At 40.1% G+C, this 18,587-nt stretch overlaps 1 protein-coding gene across 4 annotated transcripts in view; it reads left to right on the top strand.

Annotated features, from left to right (window-relative positions):
• The window catches only part of LOC145995987 (E3 ubiquitin-protein ligase RNF123-like), an 86,529-nt gene that overhangs the window by 30,263 nt on the left and 37,679 nt on the right, over positions 1 to 18,587 (top strand). For all 4 annotated transcript variants that reach the window (XM_083132142.1, XM_083132132.1, XM_083132123.1 and 1 more), the window contains exons 8-9: positions 496 to 677; positions 1,562 to 1,719. In XM_083132142.1, coding sequence (XP_082988268.1) covers positions 496 to 677; positions 1,562 to 1,719 — 340 coding nt within the window. The remainder of the gene's footprint in view (positions 1 to 495; positions 678 to 1,561; positions 1,720 to 18,587) is intronic.

The following is an 18,587-nucleotide window of genomic DNA, read 5'->3' as shown; positions in this document are numbered from 1 at the left end:
AGTATTGTCAGTTGGTTGGTTTCCTATTAAAGCTACAGGGCCTCCCCCATGATGCAGTGGTAGCGTCATTGCCTTGTAATCAAGGGGTCTCGGGTTCGATACCCGGTGGAGGCACAAGTGGTTCGGATCCCACTTTAAACTGTAGGTCCAGTCCCGATTAGCCTTACTGTGCATAAAGTGGACTTAAAACACCAACTCAAACCAAACCAAACCAAACCTATTAAAGCTACAATAAAAATGTTGAAATATATTTTATTAGTTGGCATATTTGTGAACAATTACAGTATTGCTTTTTTTAAACATCTCCACCCAAAAGTCATTAGTTTCCTCTGGGCAGCTCTAAAGAGTATTCTCTATCTTCAGTGTTCTGTAAAAACTGCAGTTTCTGTCTCGTGCAGTTATGCTGGAATTAAAACTGGGTTGTATATATGTGTGTGGATATTATTTTTGTGCATTTTCCTTTTGTTCATTGTATTTGTTGATTTTTGTGTGTAGGAGCATGAACTGAAGCAGTGTTTGGAAAGTGTCATCATTTGTTTGCTGACTGGGTTTCGACATGCATCGTTTGTCCTGGAATATCCCCACCAGAGGCTTAGTCTGCGTTTGCTGATTGATATCCTGCGCCATATGAGAACAAGGCAATACTTACTGCAACATGTACTTTTTGATAAAATAAGGTACAGTAAGGCTATTATTTTACCTTGCATTCATCTTTTGAAAATTGGTTCAAATTAGTTATGTGATGAAGTAGGTAATTTTACCAATTGTGGTGTACTTGTAGATAATTTGCCAGACTAGTTCAGATATACATCATTATTTAACAGGAAAATACTGTAAAAATTTGGTTTGCATGTTAAATATCGTTAGATTATACACAAACATTTTTCACTCATTGATGAGAATGGATCCAGTTAAGAGATTTGAAAGCAGCACAAGGAATAATTATTACACTGCAATTTATATTCAGTACTCTGAATGTAGAGGCAGAAACAAAAGTTAGGTGTACACAGGAGTAAATTGCTATTGTAATGGATTCATTAAAGCATAATAGTTTTTCTTGTATGTACGCATTGCTTGCATTATAGAATTATTTTCTTGTAGTTTACGGTTATTACAAGAACCATTGTTATAACTGTATCTTTAGTCAAAATGAAAATAAATGTCTGATGAAAGGAGCGTGTGTTCTCCTGAAACGTCACAAAGAAAAACTGTTTTCTTATGCTTGTAATAACCGTAAACTACAAGAAAATAAAAATCATTAAAGCATGCCCTGAATTTCTGTAATTCACTGTGTAAGATTGGTTTTCAGAAATAGAAAGAGGGTTGTGGGAATTTCCCCCTGACAGTACAATTACATGCAATGTGAAAGTCTACTACTACTTAAATATTCATATTGGAGCCTTTTTACCCAGTTACTAAATTGGCAAAATGTGTGTCTGTCGGCAATCCAAATTTCGCATTACAAATATAAATTATACCAACATTTTGTTCATATTAGAGTCACTTCCCTGAAATATATATTCCTTTCTTGCTCATATTTTTTAGTATCTTTTCCTTTCAGGTTTCCAAATTTTGTTCACATAAAACCTTTAGATGAAGGAGGTCTCGCAGCAGTCGTTAGCACACCTTGGTGGCCAACATCAGAAATGACTCCAGCAAGAGAAGGAAAGAAACAGGCATATCTTGAGTCTTGTCAGAGAATAAAGGAAGCAATTACTGGTAAGCTTTGGCTTTCAGTGTTCCTTTGTAGGAGGTATATTTGGTTAGAGAAATGCTTACAATGATTTATTCCATTTTCTCCACATGATTCACTTAATCTTTTTGATTGTTATTTTTTTAGCTGCTCACTCTTGAAATATAATAATGCTTCTACTTTGTGTTAGGGAACCAACTGATAATTTTAGTAATTTGATATTTCTGTAGATAGTGTACAGTTGAATGCACATCCTGTTATTTTGTTATTCCTATGAGTATAGTAGGGCTAAGCTGACAGCGATGCTGATTTAATCACTGATACTTTTCTGGAGTACAGGGAATTTTATGCAATACACTCTTACATAATTTTCAATATTTTGGCAACAGCATTGTAGCAGGCAGGAAACATCAAAGAATGTGTAACTTCAGCATAATGCATTTTCCAGTTATTGCAGAGGTAAAGTGGGGTGAGATGGAGAAAAGTAGGAGGAGCTTAGGTGGACAGGATGCAAGTTGAATCTTGAACAGGACAGTCGGAGTTTAGCTTGAAAAGGAGTTAGTCGGGAGCTGAACGGTGGGGTTTTGTTTTGAAAGAGAGTCGAGCGGGAGAGTGAAAGAAAGAGACAGGTTTAGTTTGAAAGACAGTCGATCTTTATTATGGAAAGTGAACGTCAGTTCGAAAGTTTGTTCGGGAGAGAAGTGTAGAGAATTTAAGAGACAGTTTTAAGAGACTAACAACAGTGTGTGTGAGAGAGTTAACTTTGAAACTCTTATTGATCATCTCTTCAAGTACGAGACTAGTTCCCCAGTCAGGAGAACAGCAGAATTTTCCCCTGAATGTCATTTCTCCTGTAAGTTGGCAGCAAAAGTTAATCTGACTGTTTCTTCATTCTGTTCACTCGCCGATCTTCAAGATTAAAACCCCCTCTCATCAAAAGTCACCCTACCTGAGTTTTCACATCCAGTGGTCCAATCATGGACACTTTCTCGTGCCATCTAGCTAAAAATGGGACCGCACTATCATGTGATGATTGGGATGTGAATTGTGACAAAATTGTTCCGGATTTCACCCTGGAGACATTTTTGCATGCACAATACTCTATGGCAGTGCAGTGGAACTTACACCCTCCATGTGCGTGCTTACGCGAGTCTTCAAATTATATTACGAACTCTTCACAGGAACGTTTTGCGTCGCATAGCAAGGACTGTGTGATTTTTTAATTTTTTTATTTTATTACCCAAGATAAATATACACATATAATGGACATTTAATTTTAATATTCCACCAGTTATTTATTTATAGTGGAATAAGTTGTTTTTTTTTCTTCACATATTGTGAGTGTACTCAATATTCACATATTGCGAGTTTACTCAATATTTACTCATATTTAATGGATGGTGTTGGACAACTTTTTTTGGGCATTTTAGTACACAATGCAGTGTAGCATTATTCAATATTCTATAATATATATTTTAGACATTTATTCATATTAATGGACGATGTTAATTTCATATACATATATTATTCTCTGAGAGAGATTAAAGGACAGAGATATGCGTGGGCTTTGCTGTCTATATATTCATCTGGATTTTATTGTGTTAGTGCTACATTAGTGATTAGTGCAAATTGATCCTCATTTTATTGTGGACTGCTCTGTGGCCACTGTGCTACGAGTTCTTTATTTTCTTCCACATGTCTTTTGGGCGGAGCGACAGGCTCTGGTTTTGTGCCATTATGACGTCAGTTCAGCTGACAGTGATACGTGACTCTTGGCGCCACCCTCGTGTGTGGGTGTGGCTGAGTTCGTTGTTCTCTGTGTATCTGACGTAACAACATACCTCTCAAGGTTCTTTAGCACGAGCTGACTTCACAGCTGCTGGCCGGTGTTGATCAACATTTCTGAGAAAAGCATTGCACTCAGCAAAAGGCATTCTACAAGCATACATTCATTTTCATTCATGCCTTACTCACCGAGCTGTGGCATTGGACTTACGTTTTGATTGCAATTTTGATTTTTAATTATTTTTTTTATTTATTTCATATGGTGTTGGTAATTTTATTTTATTGGAGTGTGTTCTTTTCTTTGCTAATAAATATACCTTCTAAGGGACTGGTTCGGCATAAGTGGCAACATAGCTGTGCTTTATCTTAATTTTTAAAAACTCAAAGGAATTGTATTTGGCCAGTCGGGCACCGTAGCATACCTCTCATTTTTCGAGTTACGCTTAGCCATGTAGCAGGCAGGAAACATCAAAGAATGTGTTAACTTCAGCATAATGCATTTTCCAGTTATTGCAGAGAGAAGTTAAGAGACAGTTTTAAGAGACTAACAACAGTGTGTGTGTGAGAGTTAACTTTGAAACTGTTATTGATCATCTCTTCAAGAACAAGACAGGTAATATGCTTTTCTCTCAAGCCAACATTGCCAATGCAGTCTTAAGGCCATTTTAACCTGAATACGTGTGAGTTGCCATTCATTTAAAAGGTTCTGTAGATTAAGTTTATCTAGGTACACAGGAATTCGAAAGAAACGCCCCCCCTTACGGTTATGCAACCCGGAATTTTATATCGTCTAGTTTCGCCTGGTAGAGTAGTTCCCGAGAAGAACAGTGTTTCCAAACCTATAACTGTAGCGTTTCCAACCCTGTATTGGTTGGTTGGTTGTTGATTTGGTGCTTTAAGTCCACAATACACAGTATGACTAATCGGGACTGGACCTACAGTTTAAAGTGGGATCCGAACCACTATGTGCCTCCACCAGGACCCCTTGATTACAAGGCGACGACGTTACCACTGCGCCATCCAAGCCTGTATTGCTTCGTAGAAGACGAAACCTTCACGTAAACTTCTTCATTCGTGAGTTACATTTGGTTAACAGATTCACATTACAGGACACTCTTTTCCTGCATTGCATGTGTTCTGGAGCATTTATTTTTCCTTCTGCGGAGAAAATTCTGTTATTATTTTACATCTTATTTTTCGCAGCTTCTCTACCATTTATTGGCTAATCGCAACAATGAGGATGAATGATGACCCCATGAAATTGATAAGAAGACAGTCATAAAGAAACCATGGGGGCTAGATTCATATAATTATTATTACTATTATTATCTTTCTTTTTTTACTTTACTTTTGGCTAATCGCAACGATGAGGATTAGTGTATGATAAAATGCATGAAGGAACACTCATAAACAATCATACCCAGGCCGGGACTCCAACCCGGGAATTTTGGGACAGGTGCAAGTCGATTAAGAGAGAAGATAAATATAGTTTTTGAGAATGAATTAATGTCAAATGTAACCAAAAAAAGGTGGACATGCTAATGTTACTGTTTCATTCAGTACGATGTCCTTTTTCAGCGAGTATTCGCGATTAAAATTACCACCTGAGCGCTAGTGTCGCTTCCAATATGGCCGCTCTAAGTAGGATAGATCTTTGTTTGCATTCAGCAGTAGTACAAAAAGCAGCGTGTTGTCATGACTGGTATGGTAGAAAACGTTCAAATTACGCATTATTTTTAAATATTGGGAATGCGATGTGAATTCCAGGTACTCTAACAAACGTGAAGCTGTACTGAGAACGAAGCATTTAATTATGATAGGCAAAAATAACACGGAAAATGCAGACGAAACTATGTATACGTACTGGTTGTCCAAAGCAGTGCTGTATCATCTGCACGTCATGTAACTGGGGTTCTCGGAAATTATTTGAAAATAAAGGAATTGAAATTGACCTGTACTTGAAAAGCTGGGACAGGAGAAAATTGCGAACATATCGTTGCAGTTCTTTCTCGAAAGAGAAAGGCTGGTTTAATAATAATATTCACGATTTCATGACCAGGCTATACTCACTGAAAAAGGACATCGTACTGAATGAAACAGTAACATTAGCATATCCACTTTTTTTCTGGTTACATTTGACATTAATTCATTTTCAAACTATTTTCATCTTCCCTCCGACTTGCACCTGTTCCAAATTTCACACATACGTAACACCGGTAATACATGGACGCATTGGTTAAGACGCTTCATGATTTTTCGAAAAAAAAAAGCTTTATTTATAAAGTACAATTTAAAACTTTATTTTCATGGAAATATATATTTATCTCTCGATAAATAAAGTAAGCAGACTCGTGCATTCTTCGTAATTTCCTTGCCGAATTACAGTGTTATATCCCCCATACCAATCTTCTGTCAATTACGTTTTCCCTGATTTATTAACAAATTTCATTTTGTTGATTCCACGGGGTGGAAACACATGAAAACTTTTAATTTGTTCTGACCCATAAAACTATTTAGAGCAAAAAAAACCTGAACAGTAGACCTTACTTTCTCGCATATTCACCATGCTTTAAACGACTTCAACACAACGTATCCTACTTAGAGTACTTCCTGAAAATCCCGGCAGATGGCATATCGGTTAATTTTAATCGCGAATAGCCTGGTCATGAAATAATGAATATTATTATTAAACCAGCCTTTCTCTTTCTAGAAAGAACTCCAACGATATGTTCGCAATTTTCTCCTGTCCCAGCTTTTCAAGTACAGGTCAATTTCAATTCCTTTATTTCCAAATAATTTCCGAGAACCCCAGTTACAACATGACGTGCAGATGATACAACACTGCTTTGGACAACCAGTGCGTATACATAGTTTCGTCTGCATTTTCCGTGTTATTTTTGCCTATCATAATTAAATGCTCGTTCTCAGTACAGCTTCACGTTTGTTAGAGTACCTGGAATTCACATCGCATTTGCAATATTTAAAAATAATGCGTAATTTAAACGTTTTCTACCATACCAGTCATGACAACACGCTGCTATTTTGTACTGCTACTGAATGTAAACAAAGATTTCTCCTACTTAGAGCGGCCATATTGGAAGCGACACTAGCGCTCTGGTGGTAATTTTAATCGCGAATACACACTGAAGCATTTGTATTTTGGATATTTACTGTCTCTTTTCTTCCGCTTTAAACTAATCGCGGCAATGATGATAATGATGATTCCATGAAACGACAAGGGGAGGAACCCCACAAAACTTTCTTAGTGCCATCGACATGAGTGTAAGGAAACTTTCAAACCAATGGGACAAGCGACACGGGATGTTCACACTGTCACACCAGTGACACACACTTCCAGACTGTAAAATAGCATTCATTGCACATTAGGGTCCAAACAGCAAACGACACGTTCATATGGCGTATTCGCGTGCTACTTGTTACTTCGGTCGGAAAGCTCCTTAAAGGAAGGTTGCTCAGACCGAAGCGACGCGCTGCAGGGGAGGTTCCCAACTAAGTGACAAGCGACATGGTGCCTTCAGTCTATTGGCAAGCGTTCGCTGCTAATTGTGCGAACAACAGATAGGCGACACGACAAACCGCACATTACAACAACAGATCTAGGCGACACGATAAGTCACACGTGTCGCTTTGTCGCTTGTGCGTCGCTCAAACTGGGCCATTTCCTCAATAGCTTGCAACATGTTGCCGTGGTTTGTTGTTCGCGCATGCGCGATGCAATGAGTGTCTTGCTTTAGGGAGATTGCGCACCAAAGCGACAAGGGGCACGCGACACTTGTCGCTTGAGGATTTCACCAACCGAACGCTGGTCTGTGCTTCCCATCATGCCGCTACGATGTGAAATGTTGCTCTTGATTGGCTCGTTTCCAAGCAACATGTGACGCTTCGGTGTGAAAGTTGCCTTGGACCGAAGGACCCGTGTCGCTTTGGTGTGAAATCCTCGTATCGTTTGTCGCGTGTCGCTTTGGTGTAAAATCTCCTTGAGGAAACGGTGCAGTCAGAGCTTGTGTCCGTACGGTTCGAAAGGCTGCATTGATTACGGACTGCTCGCTTCCAAGCGACACTTGTGGTTTGTCGCTTCGGTATGAAATATCTCTCAGGATACGATTTATATTCTAATAACATAGAAGAATAAAACTCTAGTACACAATCCAACACCTGACGTCCGGAATCACTTTGCGATGTTTCTTCTTGTGTTACGCATGCTATTTATTTATTAATTTTATTTTACTTTTCTTTTCAAATAATTGTCATTTCGTGACTGCAAATCACTCCACAAATATAACTGTTTCCATCAGTTCACGTACCGCCTTTCAAGACAAACAAATCTACATAATATATTCCAAAAACTAACAAAGCCGCATTACTTCCATAAGAAAATTAGCACCGACATTGATCGCACTGCCATCTATGTTTCTCATCCGTCTGGGGAACCAGTTTCTTGGGTCGTTTTCCACACTACGTTATTCAAGGCGCGGCTTTTTTAATTTTTGGAATATAGACGGTGTTAAAGGCGGAGCTACTGCGGAGCATGCGCACTCGTCTGGTCCCCCTCGAACATCCGGTCACGCTTACGATGCTGTGGACGTTATATGAAAGAGCAAAGTGGAGATTCTTTTACAAGGGAATAGGGTGTCAGCTGTGTAGCATATGGTTGCACAGTTCGATCGGGAACAACTTTATTGAGTCAAGTATCACTTCGTAGATTTCCGAAGGACGTAGAGAGACGAAACCTGTTGATACAAGCAGAATGAGAAAGGATCGATACCCGGAAAGGATTTTTACGACTTGCAATTTGTTACAAGCATGTTGATCGTTTATCTGCGTATTGTGTTGTGGTGAAAAGCACGCCTTTTAGTGAGCGACAGCGGTGGTTCGTACCGAAGTGACAAGCGACACAGGCCCATTTAGTCTATAAATATGCATTTACCGCTCATGGGAAATCAAGTCTCAGGCGGCACAATACACGCCATTGGGAATCTGAGCGACACGTGTAGCTTGTCGTGTCGCTTCGGTTCGAAAAATTTCATTGATCACCGAGGATTCACTTTAAGTGGCACAGAGATTACACACCGAAGCGACAAGCAACAGCCCCTTTACTCTAAAGGAAAGAACTTGCATACGAGTACAACAGAGCGAGGCAACACGATATATGGTACTGAGAAAACAACATTCCAGTCCAAGCGACACGTGCATTTTCTCGTGGTGAATTGGTTCGATTGATTGGTTTATTGAATTGTTGTTTTTAAGTCTTTATGCACAGAAAAGCTAATCGGGACTGGACCTACAGTTTAAAGTGGAATCCAAACCACTGTGCCTCCACCGGGTATCGAACCTGGGACCCCTTGATTACAAGGCAACAATGCTACCACTGCGCTATCGGGGAGGCCCTGAATTGGTTCGAAAGGAAGCTTTTAGACTGCAGCGATACGTGTCTCTTGGAAACCAACATTAAAAAATAAACAACACCTTCCGAACGACAAATTGCAGGTGTCGCTTGTCGCTCGGACTGGGCCGTTTTATCAATACCGTGCATTGTGTTGACCCAGCCTGTTATTTGTGCAAGCGTCACTGGTGAATGGTTTGCTTTATATCGAATGCTTATGTGCGAAATCCCGATATCGCTTGTCGCTTCAGTCTGAAAACTCCCTTGTTGCTTGAAGTAAATTTGTGCAAGTGAAAGTGGCATGCCATATCATAGGTTTTCCCTAAATCCCTCAGGCGAAAAGGTGACATTGAAAGCACTTATATTTACTAGCATTTGTAATGTGTCATTACTTCTGCAGATTTGTTGGCAAAGATTCACTTAAGCATAGCTACTTTATAATATAATAATATCACTAGTTTTATAGAATTCTCTTTTCCTCACTTTTCCATTTACAAAATAATTGAATATATCTAAACGTTCGTCGTGCGTGTACATGAGATACTTGTATGTACGTAGTGTGCTATACAACTGGCGGACACAAAGACACGTCATATTTTAATAATTTGCTCTGGAGTTGATCATCCGACGGATTCTAGACGTCCACTCCTTCATAGTAGAACGGTAGAATTTTAACAAATACCTTTCTTGACTATCGTCGCACAACTGATGAAAACAAGTGCTCATTTTTCACTTCGTATGCCGGTGAATCTGCACTGGCAACAACGGGGACTGGCCTAAACCGGAAGTTCTGGGGGGACCGGGCAAGACCTCACCAATGTTTATGTTTACATTTTTAACACGGTCTATAGGAGCTATCCACGAGCAGTGGCGAAGCGTCCTATGAGGCCCGGAGGCCGGGCCTACCCTAATATATTTGTCTATAACGTATTATTTTATTACTTATAAATTTCATTAAACGACCTGAAATTCTTGGTCTTCCGATAATTACCGCAAGTTTGCAACCCTGCCTGGAACCGTATCTGAGCATTGAGCGAGGCCCGCCCGAGAGTGCCTCAGCTGGTCCCATAACAACCTATGTGATTCGTGCGGGAAAGCATAATTTCAGGGGTGCGTTCGCCTGTAATGTAACCTGAGAGGCCGGCCTCTTTTCTCTCTCTCACCCTCTCTCCCTGACTTCCGAAGAGTGCCGACCGTGTACACAGGAATTCGAAAGAAACGCCCCCCCTTACGGTTATGCAACCCGGAATTTTATATCGTCTAGTTTCGCCTGGTAGAGTAGTTCCCGAGAAGAACAGTGTTTCCAAACCTATAACTGTAGCGTTTCCAACCCTGTATTGGTTGGTTGGTTGTTGATTTGGTGCTTTAAGTCCACAATACACAGTATGACTAATCGGGACTGGACCTACAGTTTAAAGTGGGATCCGAACCACTATGTGCCTCCACCAGGACCCCTTGATTACAAGGCGACGACGTTACCACTGCGCCATCCAAGCCTGTATTGCTTCGTAGAAGACGAAACCTTCACGTAAACTTCTTCATTCGTGAGTTACATTTGGTTTACAGACTCACATTACAGGACACTCTTTTCCTGCATTGCATGTGTTCTGGAGCATTTATTTTTCCTTCTGCGGAGAAAATTCTGTTATTATTTTACATCTTATTTTTCGCAGCTTCTCTACCATTTATTGGCTAATCGCAACAATGAGGATGAATGATGACCCCATGAAATTGATAAGAAGACAGTCATAAAGAAACCATGGGGGCTAGATTCATATAATTATTATTACTATTATTATCTTTCTTTTTTTACTTTACTTTTGGCTAATCGCAACGATGAGAATTAGTGTATGATAAAATGCATGAAGGAACACTCATAAACAATCATACCCAGGCCGGGACTCCAACCCGGGAATTTCGGCAGCGAGATCAAAAGCCGACGGCTTACCACGCTCGGGCACAGCGGCGGCCAATTATTATTAGTGATATTGTCTTAAGTAGTGTATTTTTCCACCATATTCTTTCATACAATAATGAAACGGATGAAAATTAAAATGTTAAAATATCTGCCTACGTTTTTTTTTGTTTTGTTTTTTTTCCCTTCCTTTTTTGCAATATGAACACCTACTGCACGAAGCCAAATTGTGGGAATACGAAACAGAACCAAGTTAACATATCTTGAGAGTGGAAAGTGTTAATACAAAATCTAGAAAAGAGTCATTTAACAGTAGCCTGATTGCTTTTCCATTTGTTGTATGGGAAGAATTGTGTGCGTAGTGCCAGGCAAAAGAAAATACCGAATAGAGAGGCAACACTGTCACTGTTCTGCACTGCACAGACAACGCGTCTCGTCAAGTGGGCGGGGCACTGTGGGTGCGAGCGAGCTGCTGTTGCTTCTGCAAAAAGAACACGCACAAACAACTGAATGACGCTCCGCTTAAAATCTAGTCAATCGAGAAATAATTTGTTGAGGAAGTGAATTGAAATATAAACGCCAGAATTTGGTCTAAGCCACCTCCCTTCTCCCACCTTAAAAATTATTGGGTGACAGGCTACAAACTATACTAAAACTGAATTACATACAATATTTTAAGACTCAAAGTGACGTGACCTAGAACGTAGTGAAAAATCACTGGTGCAAAATTCAACGTAATGACGATAAAATGAAGGTAGGAAAATGGATGTGCTAGAAAGTTTTACATACACACACACACATAGTTAGTTCCGTGTAGAAGATATTTCTTCACATTTTTCTCACCTTGGCTTCCTTGAATTCACGAAACTGTAAAGCCATGAACTCGTTAACACCCTATAATCACGGAGTTCCAGGTTCGATTCCTGATGGAGACACAACTGCCTAGTGGTTCGGATCCAACTTTCAACTGTAGGTCCTACTTCGGGTAGTCTTTTTGAGCATGAAATGGAATTAAAACAAAATTGGAACACGGCAACCTTTCACAACACACGCGCAGAGGCCGTTGAACTTAATGACTGACAACTATTATATACATCGAACTTTCAGCGAAGCTGGAATAAGGTCTATTTGCCATGCCAAATAGTGTGAATTTTCAGTCTCGTGGTGCCTTCTATACGAAGTGCACGCAAGTTATCTAAAAAAAAATCAAATGTGAGGGTGAGTCGAGCTATGTTTAATTCAATAAGACTCTTAACTTCAAACATATTTTGCTCTATAGCTGTCGATTTGGAATGGGCATCTAAGATTGGTTGCTTAGCGGACCGGATTTGGAAAAAATCACGGACTGTCATAGTTCCAATTACACTACAGACATAGAAAAAATTGTTCGCATGAAGATGAGAGAAGAGGTGATCTCTTGAATGTCTCGAAATATATAGATAGAATATATAGTCAATCAAAAAGAAAAACAATGGATAATGTCCAATTAAGTCGAAACGCTGTTTGAACCAGTGTTCATTCACAGAGCAGAAGGGTTATTTTGACAAAATCCTGTTTCCCTGCTGGCTGCTTCGGGGAGAAGGGCTTTGTAACGTTGTCGCTTCTTGCCCAAGCGGTAGGCCTAATTCGTTGTTTGGCCACGAGTTCCTTCGTAGGTAAACGCGGCTACAGAGGATCACTGCCATAAAGGTGGTTCCCGCGCCGGCTGAAAGAGCGACGGGAATTTAAAGAACCATTGTCACTAACTTCAGACAAACATCTAATAATTTCCTTAGGTTTCGAAGCTGATCCGAAGGGACAACAAATACCAGAAAAACGACATGAATTAAATGATCGGTTGATCGTCCTTCTGTTGATGGATGGCAATTCATATTAACAATAATAATCGTAAGCTTATCATTAAAGAGTCAACAATCAAAGCTAATACGCATCTATTGATCAGAAATTACTAGAGTGTTAAAGTTGTTTTTGTATCTTTGTTATGTTAACCCGCTCTTCTGCCACTTTCGGCTAATTAGGATGAGTGACGATTGGATTAAATTGACACCATGATACCAATACTGAAGCCGTGGCTCGAACCCGGAAATGTCGTGGCATCGGAAGTGGACCATTTAACGCGCTTGGCCACCAAAGAGAACCGGCTCTGAGGCCAAGCGCGGTTAGTGGTGGACTAACGATCCAGACACCGAATGTTCCGGGTTCGAGTCCCGCCCGGACCTTTGTCAATTTCTTAATCTTCAGAAATCCCTTCGCAATCTAAGACATAACACTTTATCAAAACTTCATTTCCCTCCCCTCCACCTCAAATTTCATACTCAATCTTCCCAACAAAATTTCCATGCCAATTTTAGATATCCAGTTGATATTGCTCCCTCCAGAAAAGCAATCTAAGACGTAATAGTAATACACAAGAGTTGGGATTCCCTGCCCCCCAAAATAATTATCAATCCCGCTACCTGAAAATACCACTAACTTCATTAATCGCCCACCATAATTTCCCTAACAATCTAAGGCCCCCCATCAATATTACTTATTACCCATAACAATTCCCCTGACAATCTACAAATTACTATTTGTATAACAGCAATGGCTAATTGATAACGTAATTGAACTTGTGCCCTGTTTACTCGGTCAAACTTCCATCACAGTCTGCGCCATAATGCCCCTCCCCCTGGGCACCACTGATTTAGAACTGTGACAACGTGAGAGGTGTAATGTAACTAATAGTTAAGTGTTAGGAATGGGTGCATTTGTGCTGCGCATTTGAATTTCATGTGAATCAAATCTGTCAATAATGTGAATATTAATGTTATAGAATATAATATAATGGTGCAGGTGTGTGAAAAAGTAACCATGAGCACCAAGGTATCAATAAGAAAGAATTGGAAAGATAAGTTGCGTATGAAGATGTGTGTAATTAGTTTTGTTCTGGGATGTAGCAAAGAACATTGGTTAAACCGTGCGGGGTATCATGGTCAATACTGTGTCCATCCGCCGTTGGATTCAAGCACCGCATCTAGTCGACGAAGCAAGGATTGCCCGAGCAGATGTTTGGTGGTCTTAAACTCTCCCAAACATCAAACACGTGAGCCAGTAGAGCTTCCATTGTTCTCAGCTGTCTAGGTTCCCACTCTCTCACCATCAACGCCCAAATGTTTTATATTGGGAGATTTCGCTGGCCAATCTACTCTTGATATTCCTGGGTGCTGATTAGTGTTACCCACGGGACGAGACGGGACAGGCTTTTAAAAATTCGAGACGAGACGAGATTGATCATGTGTCCCGAGACAAACGAATATTTTCGAGACGAGACAGCATTTCACAGCATTTCCACGAGACGAGACAGGCCAAAGTCTCGTCTCGTGGGCAACACTAGTGCTGATTAAACCAGATGGTGGTCGCTTTCGATGTATGGACGCTGCTGTTGTCTTGATCGAAAGTCACGTGCGGAATCTCATCTTCAAGGTGTCTCTCTCGCACGCTGGGAAGCATGTGGTTTTCCAGCACTGCGACGTATTCCTGCGAATTCATTCTCGAGTACACTTCCACCAATCCATCTACTCCAGACGAACTGATCCATCTCCACACCGCCACGGATATCCTGCCACTCCTAGCATGGGTAGAAATGTTCTCGGGGTCGTAGCGAGTGTTGTCGCGCCTCCAAACATAAACCTGACCATTTTCGTCAGACGAAAATACATTCTCGTCGCTCAAAATTACGATCTGCCAAAGTTCTTGAGGAGCTGGTAAATATTGTAAAGCAAAACTGATCCGCGCTTCGTGATGGAAATGCATCATTGCTTCTTTCTTTGCCGCTCGACGGTGCCGAACTGTTGCAGCATGCCACTCCAGTTTCAACTTTTGGCGAATCTTCGTTGAAGCCATGAAGGGGTTGCCCTCGCTCATCTCAATGATGCCTGCATCTTCTTCCCTGGTTGTCTTCCTCGGCGGCCTTTGTTGGGTCGTGACTTCATTCCTTGGTCCCCTTCTTCCTCGTAACACCGAATCCAACGCCTGACGCATGAATTGTCCACACCAAGGGTCGTAGCAATCTGTTGTGCAGCAGATCCGCCGCACAAGAACATGCGGACTATCTTCTCTCTTGTAAATTCCGAAGTGTAAGGCATGATGAAATGATATCGTAAAGGAACATTCGGACCGAAGGGACATGCTGCACGTGGCACATGCCTCTTGAAAACACCTTATCATTGGTGCATGTAGAGTTTCACGCCCATTCCGGTGCAGAAAGTTTCGTTTTATTGGTTCCGTTGCAAGTGACATGCTCAAGGCATAGATACGAGTAAAACTGCTGCAGGATCTCGAACGAAGCACCCACCCGGGCTCGAATTAAAGCCAAAGCGTGCTGGCAAAAGGCAACCGTGAAGTTACTGCATCTGAGATTTACGTCAAGCAGGGCCTGCGTGGTGTGTGCAAAGAAACTCACGCTTGCTTTAGGAAATAAGGATACTAGTGAATCAATGCAATATAAAAGAGTATATACCGTAAAATATACATTATTATTGACTCATGCATTCCCTGAAAAAGAATGCATTGTTTTCTCGCACATTTCTGCCTGCAATGAATATAAATGTATAATCTATTAAATTAAGCAGGTGCATGCAGATTTAAAAATATTGATAAGATGATTGAATTGAATTGTTGTTTTTTAAGTCCACTTTGTGCACAGAAAGGCTAATTGGGACTGGACCTACAGTTTATAGTGGGTTCCGAACCACTATGTTCCTCCACCGGGTATCGAACCCGGGACCCCTTGATTAAAAGGTGACGAATCTACGATTGCGCCATCGGGGAGGCCCTAGTCCTCTTACGGAGATAATTCGTTCGGAGCAATAGAAATGCCCTATCAAAACAATTGGGGAATATTATTTTCAATGTGGATATTCTTCAGAAAATATGTTTCTAACAACAATTTACCTAAATAGTGGGGACGTGGGGTGAGAGATAGGGACGGAGTTGGAAGAGAGAGAGAGAGGGAAAGCACACAATTTTCTGTTCAGTGCGAACCTTTGGGATTGCTTTTTCATAGTGCACCAAAAACACAATATGTATAACCCAAATACAACCCAAACCTTCAGTGGCGAAATTGTGAGTCAATCACTCAACTGGAATAAAAAGTACGGATTTAAATCTAGCAGGCCAGAAGATAGTTATTGCGCTAGCATGTGGTAATACAAAAAAAATCCACTTTTCCCGCGAGAATTGTCATGCCTGAGTGACATGTAGTTTACGTTAGTTGTGAGAGTTGCTTCAATTCCATTGCCGGCCAAGAATAATGATAGCGCTGAAACCATAAAATACGGAAATGTGCATGTTTGGCGAGCTATGAGAAAAGTAGATCCTTGTGTTTTCTTTTCGAAATTTGCTCATTTTATGACAACTTTCAAATATAGCCAATGGCGACAGAGGATGAATGATGCTTCAGGGAAATTTATGAAGATTGAAGGAACAACGAAAAAGAAAAACTCATAATTATCAGAGGCTAGGACCCAAGAACCCTGGCTACGCAGCATGTTATGATATTTAAGTATATCACGGATTGCTGCTAAATCCATTCCTAGATATTTGTAATGAATGAACCCCCGTCCCCGCTACGAGAAAAAGAAAGACTATGAAAAACTACAGGATGTGAAACATTCACAATGTAATTGCATTACTTTACATCGCTCTTGGCTGTATTCCAAATGTAGTAAGAGTAGTAGTTTTTTTTTTTTTTTTGCCAAGGTATTAGTGTATTTGAGCGCAAGGGCTACCTATTTCATCATTTATAAAGAGTGAACTTCGTCGTTACACTAGCACCAGGCACAAATGCATCAATTTCTATTTCGGTTATTTTACATCACTCTTCTGCCTCTTGAGTTAATCGCGATAATACGGATGAATTATCAATTTATAAAATTGTGACGGGACAAACTCAGTGATACATTCATGCCTGACCAGAGTTCGAATCTGGAACATATGACCTCGCTTCGCTAAAAAGGCTGGCAGAAATGTATCGGAAAAGTATAGGAGCACCAAGAACCGGTTTCACGCAGCACAGACGATGAAATCATTTACAGCGACTCGCTGTGGCAGTGTTGCTCGTCACCCTCTCCCCCTCGCTCGCAGATAGCCTAGCCTTCTCAGCACCCCACCTGCTGATTCGTTTCAGGCATATTCCGTCTGGAAAGTTTCTGGCACCCCTCCGCCTCCGCCTCCCCCCTTCCAACCATGGTTAATAAATGAGACCCTTGCACTTTCAAAACCCTTATCGCAAGAAAAAGCTGGCATCAATTTTACACCACCATACAATAAGATTTATGCGGGAAACATTTCCTAACATATTTTCTTGATTCGGACTAAGGGCAAATTAAAAATAGTCAAAGGAATTATACACAAGAGAATTAAATTACTGAAAATATGGAAAAGCGCGATACCGAAATCTGTAATGAGTGCGAATGGAAAATCGAGAAAAAAAAGTATGAAAATATTCGAATAACTAGATTAAGAGAAAAACTTATCACGGCTCGAACAATGCAAATGAAAAAAAAAAACGGGAATACGAATTGAAATATATGACAATATGAAGTAGGCTGAAGGAAGCAAATTTTAATAAACGTGGAAAGAAAACATAATCAATGGAGCGCTGGTTCGATTCGCGACGGAAGCTCATATTTGTTGTTCGAATCCTACTCTACACTGTTTGTCCAGATGCATTTACACTTAAAACAAACTTCGTGGAACTTTTTCCAAATCAGATGTCGCCAAAAATTTAAAAACAAAAAGAATAACTGTGAAGGAAAAGTGCCGAAAGCGTTATTGCAAAATGAAAAAAAAAATCTTCACATATTCGTTCGGAAGTGGTAAAAGAATAATAAAAAAACTCAAGCATAAATGTTAATAACACTTGTTATTATTACCAGAGACATTCTCAAAATAAACTTGTTGTCCGTTGAAATCAAATCAAGAGGAAAGCAAGATCTCCACCCGGTCGCTTGAATCTCTGGCTAGATTCAAGAGTTGGAAACACTACGCTTCTCGCGAGCTGCTCTTCCTGGCGAAACTAGATGATATAAAATTCTGGGTTGCATAACCGTAAGGGGGGACGTTTCATTCGATTTTGAGTGTACCTCCGCATATGAAAGATGTAGCAAAGCGAGTGATTACAAGCTACCGCTTCCCCCAATGATAAGATCCCAAACATGTAAGGTTATTTACAAACTGTCGAGGCAACGCCAGTGGCAGTAAGGTACTTTACACAATAATGAATAATTTAAAGCAATATGCCAGTAGACTGATGTGGTATATTTACAATTAACAACTTTTTTTAAATTTATATATTTTCTGAACTATTTTTGAATTGTTCCAATTTTCAAGCATCATTGTCAGTGTAAATTACTAGCATTGAGTCAAAGTGGTGTTGGTCACTCAACCCTAATATAAAGGTGCAATTCGTGTACTATGTTTTATGTTCCACACAGTTCCTCTTTGTAAGGCAAAATCAACGTATTCATGATCACATGCATTACGGAGATGAATGTAACCCCTGTTTGTACAAGAAAAGTTTGCATTTTGTAATGATTCTTTACATTCTTGGTTATTGTTGTTTTTTTGTTTTTTTATGTCCAAAGCTTCCGTAGAAGTAGGTGTAGTTTACTTATATATATATTAATAGTGGTTTGTCCATAATCTATTCCTATGGCAAGGTAATCTAGTTTGTGAGTAATTCACACAACTTTCATCATGAATTTGTAGTTTACTTTACAGAGAAATAGTTATGGCTTAAATACTTG

The sequence above is a fragment of the Lepisma saccharinum genome, chromosome 1 (genome assembly GCF_977018435.1).
Source record: "Lepisma saccharinum chromosome 1, izLepSacc3.1, whole genome shotgun sequence".
Taxonomy (NCBI): domain Eukaryota; kingdom Metazoa; phylum Arthropoda; class Insecta; order Zygentoma; family Lepismatidae; genus Lepisma; species Lepisma saccharinum.
This window is presented reverse-complemented; position numbering and strand designations above follow the sequence as displayed.